The following is a 5,129-nucleotide window of genomic DNA, read 5'->3' as shown; positions in this document are numbered from 1 at the left end:
GTGAACAGGTTGGGGAGACAGTGAACAGGTTGGGGAGACAGTGAACAGGTTGGGGAGACAGTGAACAGGTTGGGGAGACAGTGAAAAGGTTGGGGAGACAGTGAACAGGTTGGGGAGACAGTGAACAGATTGGGGAGACAGTGGACAGGTTAGGGAGACAGTGGACAGGTTGGGGAGACGGTGGACAGTAGAAATGCTCTGTCTCTTACATACAATATAGACTTAGACATGGACATTAAGACACACACAGAGACACTCATCTACAAATGTCGATGGGATTAGAGAACATGGGCTATTACTTCAAAACAATACATACAAATGCATCCACACACATGCCCTCACACACAAACACACACCGCCCTGGCGTAAGACAAAAACTGACTGTGGCAGCTCTTCTCTGTCTGTGATGAGTGACTTTAAAGATTCATAACCTCTTGTGGAACTGATGTGATGGTGGTGGTGGTGGTGGTGAGGTTCTGCTGTGTGTGGGGGGGGGGGTGACCAGACCAGCCATTCCGCGTTAATCACCTCAGGTCAAGAGGGATATGAATAATTCAGAGGCAGTCGTGAATGCCGGAGCAACTCACTTTCCCTTCTTTTTCCTTTTCCTTTTTTTGCAGGAGGGGAACACAATGGAGCTGGCTCCTACTGCCTCACCTCTCTAGGAGACTGTTTGTAGAAAGCAGCCGCCAGCTCTGGGCCAGACCCGAGCCGGATCAGCCGGATCAGAGCCGCATTCATCATTGTCTGGGTTCCAGTTTTGCATGGCGAGGTAATGGACCGTCTGAAAAGAGCTGCTGAGCTTTTGTGGCAGACGAGCATTTACAATCCCTCTCTCTCTCTCTCCACACACTGTCAGAGCTGCATTTAGAGGGTCTCTCAAAACTGTGTGTGTGTGTGTGTGTGTGTGAGAGAGAGAGAAATAGAGAGAGATAGAGAGAGAGAGAGAGAGAGAGAGAGGGAGAGAGCGTTTTTGTCTGTGTGCACATGTGAGTGAGAGAGACAGGGGGGAAGAGAAAGAGAGAGATAGAGATGGCTAGTGGGCTAGTCTGTCTATCTGTCTGATAGAACTGAGTACTCTCAAAATCTAGAACTGATTGTCACCACATCCACTAGCATACCCTAGAAACAGCAGCTGGCTCTGGGAAAGAGCTGTGTGTTTGACTGGCAAATGTCTGGCGTTTGCCCATGCAAACCTGGTCCGGCCCAGAAGGAACCACACAGGTAACTCTTCCCTGAGAGACTCTTTCGGTTAAAAAGAGAAATAAAGGTTCAACACTTCATCATGCTATTTTTAGCTACAAACCCAAGGGCAGTTTTAAAATTTCATTAAATTAAAAAGCCACCACTGAAAATGTATAATACATCTGATGATATATCTTTTATCACCGTGACAGACGTACGAGAGTATGATCTGCCTTATCATTAATCTACACATACAGCTCTGAGGCTGGCCTATATATAGGTGATGAAAAATGAGAAGTCCTGCCTTAGGAAGAATGCGCCACAGTTCAGTTCAGCCTTGCTACTTCAGCAGGACCTTTACTCTCAAGGAAAAGGTTGAGAAATAAGGCTGAATATCTACACACCGCTCTTATTTTACAGAGCTCTGTCAGAAACAGGGAAACACATCATTGGATCATGCCATGCATGTTCAATCCTATTTTCTTTTACATATTCTGAATAAACAGAGAATGCTGTGGAAGTTTCACCTGGGAATCCTTTCCATTTTTCATTTATATTCTACAACCAAGACAACATGGCTGTGTTCCTGGCAGAAAGAGGTACCTTCTGAGTCTGCTTTGCAATCCCCAGGGGGATGGGTGAGGTGGGAGCGTGTTTATTTCACACTGGCTGTATGTGTGGGTGTGTGTGTGCGCGTGTGTGTGTGTGTGTGTGTGTGTGTGTGTGTGTGTGTGTGTGTGTGTGTGTGTGTGGAACAGAAGCCTGGGTCATAGCCCACATTTTAACCCAACAGTGTCTGCATTCCCGTCAGTTACTCACACACACCCACACTTCCCCTCCATCTCCTGATCCCTGTCTGTCTGTCTGTCTGTCTGTCTGTCTGTCTGTCTGTCTGTCTGTCTGTCTGTCTGTCTGTCTGTCTGTCTGTCTGTCTGTCTGTCTGTCTGTCTGTCTGTCTGTCTGTCTGTATCTTCCTCTGCCTTTTATCCCCTTCTTCACTTCACCCTCTCTCACACACACACACACACACACACACACACACACACACACACACACACACACACACACACACACACACACACACACACACACACACACACACACACACACACACACACACACACACACACACACACCCTTCCTTCCCCTCTCTCAGTTGCATTGTAATTGCATGTATTCATTGTAAGTTCTGCACACCCATGAAGGAAGGTCTATAGCTGTGAGGAGGAGACGATAATGAGATGGGAAAGACAGTCCCTCACACACGTCACACCTCCACAGGCCTAAACATGGTAGACAGCTACTGAGATCTACTGAGCAATGGGTAGACGGTGAAGATGGCTTAGTGCTGAAACATGTTTGTCTTTGATACACTTTATACGCTTGAGAGTGTGGTTTGTATCTATATTACTGAAGAGTATCTTAAAACAGCTTAATTGGAGTTGAGAATACCTGCAGCCCTCTAAGTCTAATGTTTCAGCAAGGGGAACCCCTCAATATTAATTCATATTGATATAACAACATCTTAACTAACCAATCTGATAGGTTACTTGCTGAATACACTCTTGGGAGATGATACAGGGAGTATATCCAAGTACGTTGCTTTGATTGCCAGATTACCAGTCCCTATTGCTTTGCAATCCAATTTTGTCAGACCAATATGGCCAATGCCAATTTGTCCTTGTCACTTTACATTTTACATTTTACATTTAGTCATTTAGCAGACGCTTTTATCCAAAGCGACTTACATATGTGCGACTTACAATGTATACACATTTTACATTTACACTGATGGCACACTGCACATCAGGAGCAATTAGGGGTTCAGTGTCTTGCTCAAGGACGCTTCGACAGGGAATCGAACTAGCAACCTTCTGATTACTAGACGACTTCTCTACCTCCTGTACCACTGTCGCCCACTTGTCCTTTACATCAAATATAATTTGGCCTTGCTTACTTTACTCACTGCCCTCATACCCACCTGGGGTAAATTTGCTTTATAGATCACATCCCTGTTTTCACCCACCTCCTCTTTGCTGGTCCTCCTCCATTGGTCCTTGATGCGAGGGTGCCACCACTGCTCCACCTTCCTCCTAGTCTCCACCCGGTAGTCCTTCTCCCACTCCCCCGTCTCACTGTACAGGTTTCGCCACACCACCCGCCTGAACCAGGGCGTGGGCATCAGGAGGTCTCCGCTGCATATGCCCTCTCTGACCAGGGCCAGCGGGCACAGAGCCACCCTTTTCACCACCGTCTGCATGGCACCGTCACCTAGGAGATGCATAGGCACGGTAGACATCAGTCAACATTGGCATATCTGTCTGGCGTGTTTGATGTATAATGAGTGATGTTGATTGAAATGATCATCTTGAAAAACATTGTTTTTTTTCTTCAGGCCAAACAAGGCCAAAGAAATTAAAAAATGAACATTCAAAGTAAATTGGGTATGTATTTGAATGTATATGTATATGAACACATAAGAAACAAAACATGCACTTTAGGTTACTGATAATGTGCAGGTTTCTGCCCTGTCCCCCTAACTTGTGCACAGAACTGGAGTCATGAACACAATACAAAACTCCTATATGTGCATTAAAATGGAAACATACGACACCACTTGCATCTCATCCTAGACTGCAGAAGCTTCAGTTTTAATGCAATTGCTCTAGACAGGGTAGAGAACGAGCTTGAGTCATGGTATAATTTCACTGTTGTGTGCTGTTAGCCTGATAACTCAGCAGTGATGACCAGATTCAGCTGACACTCCAGAGCAGTCGCCCACGAGCTGCATAACAGCTGCACCATGCACCATGTCTGAGCCTACCGTGCACATAGCCACTCACTCACTCCGAATGGAAAAAAAAAACACTCGGCTACCAACGGGTCAGAATCTACTACTTTGTCATCCACTCAAAGTTTAATCAAAAACAGTCCTAATACCAATACTAATTGTCCTAGTCATAATACTGTATAGATCGAATGGGCGAAACCAGGACTAGAGACAGAAGGAGAGGGGGAGAAAGAGAAAAAGAATAACTGCAAAATGTGTGGAGATGTGGGGAGGAAGAGGAAGACGTTTCTATGGTTACAGAAGAAGTAGTACTGTGGTGTCACTCGAGAGGAATGAATTAAATCAATCCCCCGCACTCAGTCGTCCTTGCTGACCCTGCTATCTACCATGTCTTTGTGGGTATTTGCAGCACAATCACGCCACAGGGAAAAAACTAATAAAACATTTTTATCACTCGACTTGTCATCCGAGCCCACGCAGAGTCTAATGTCACAGACATGACTGAACGATTAGCACATCCACTCAATGGAAAGTGGCTGCAGTAGACACCTGGCTGAAGTATCTGCGCACATTCACAGGAGAGGAAAATGGGAAGACAAACAGCCGATTCTGTCATATAATTTGCCATATACACGGTATGCCAAACATCTACAGTTAACTCAGATACAAATTCACGGACAGTCTGCACCCAGTCTACATTTGGATCTTTTCCTGTTACCTCAATGGCAGTCGACTCAACGAGATGTGATATTTGATCACAATGTAAAGGGTTACTTTCACACAATGGGTTCCCGACCACAGATGCAAATGCATTCTTTATCATCTGCATGGGCTAACGTTATATGGATTTCAATAGTTTGCTAGCGGGCTAGAAAGTGTGTCACATTCCACAAAGCTAACAAGCTAACGTAGGTGACACTTACAGTACGGCAATTCAGATTCCCTTTGATTGATGTCCTTGAATTATAATGAACACATTCCAATGTTAGCTTCAAGCGGACACACATAACTTGTTCATAACACAAAAGGCATCCCACAGCGAGCCTGAATTTATCCGTACTGTTCCATAACACATGCTCAGCTGTCAAAACACACACCGCTACATGGGCGCCGCCATATTGCTCAAACAGAACTTTACTATCTGAATCACGTG

At 45.3% G+C, this 5,129-nt stretch overlaps 1 protein-coding gene across 1 annotated transcript in view; it reads right to left on the bottom strand.

The window, feature by feature from the left end:
• Window positions 1–5,129, bottom strand: part of lars2 (leucyl-tRNA synthetase 2, mitochondrial) — a 55,870-nt gene extending 50,741 nt beyond the window's left edge. Inside the window, exons 1-2 of the mRNA XM_012829209.3 lie at window positions 4,900–5,129; window positions 3,212–3,456 (exon numbers count right to left, since the gene is read on the bottom strand). Of these exons, the coding sequence (XP_012684663.2) occupies window positions 3,212–3,445 (234 nt within the window). The 5' untranslated portion in view covers window positions 3,446–3,456; window positions 4,900–5,129. The remainder of the gene's footprint in view (window positions 1–3,211; window positions 3,457–4,899) is intronic.

This window comes from Clupea harengus, chromosome 11 (genome assembly GCF_900700415.2).
Source record: "Clupea harengus chromosome 11, Ch_v2.0.2, whole genome shotgun sequence".
In the NCBI taxonomy this organism is placed as follows: domain Eukaryota; kingdom Metazoa; phylum Chordata; class Actinopteri; order Clupeiformes; family Clupeidae; genus Clupea; species Clupea harengus.
The sequence above is the reverse complement of the archived record's forward strand: the minus strand, read 5'-3'. Positions and strand labels throughout refer to the sequence as shown.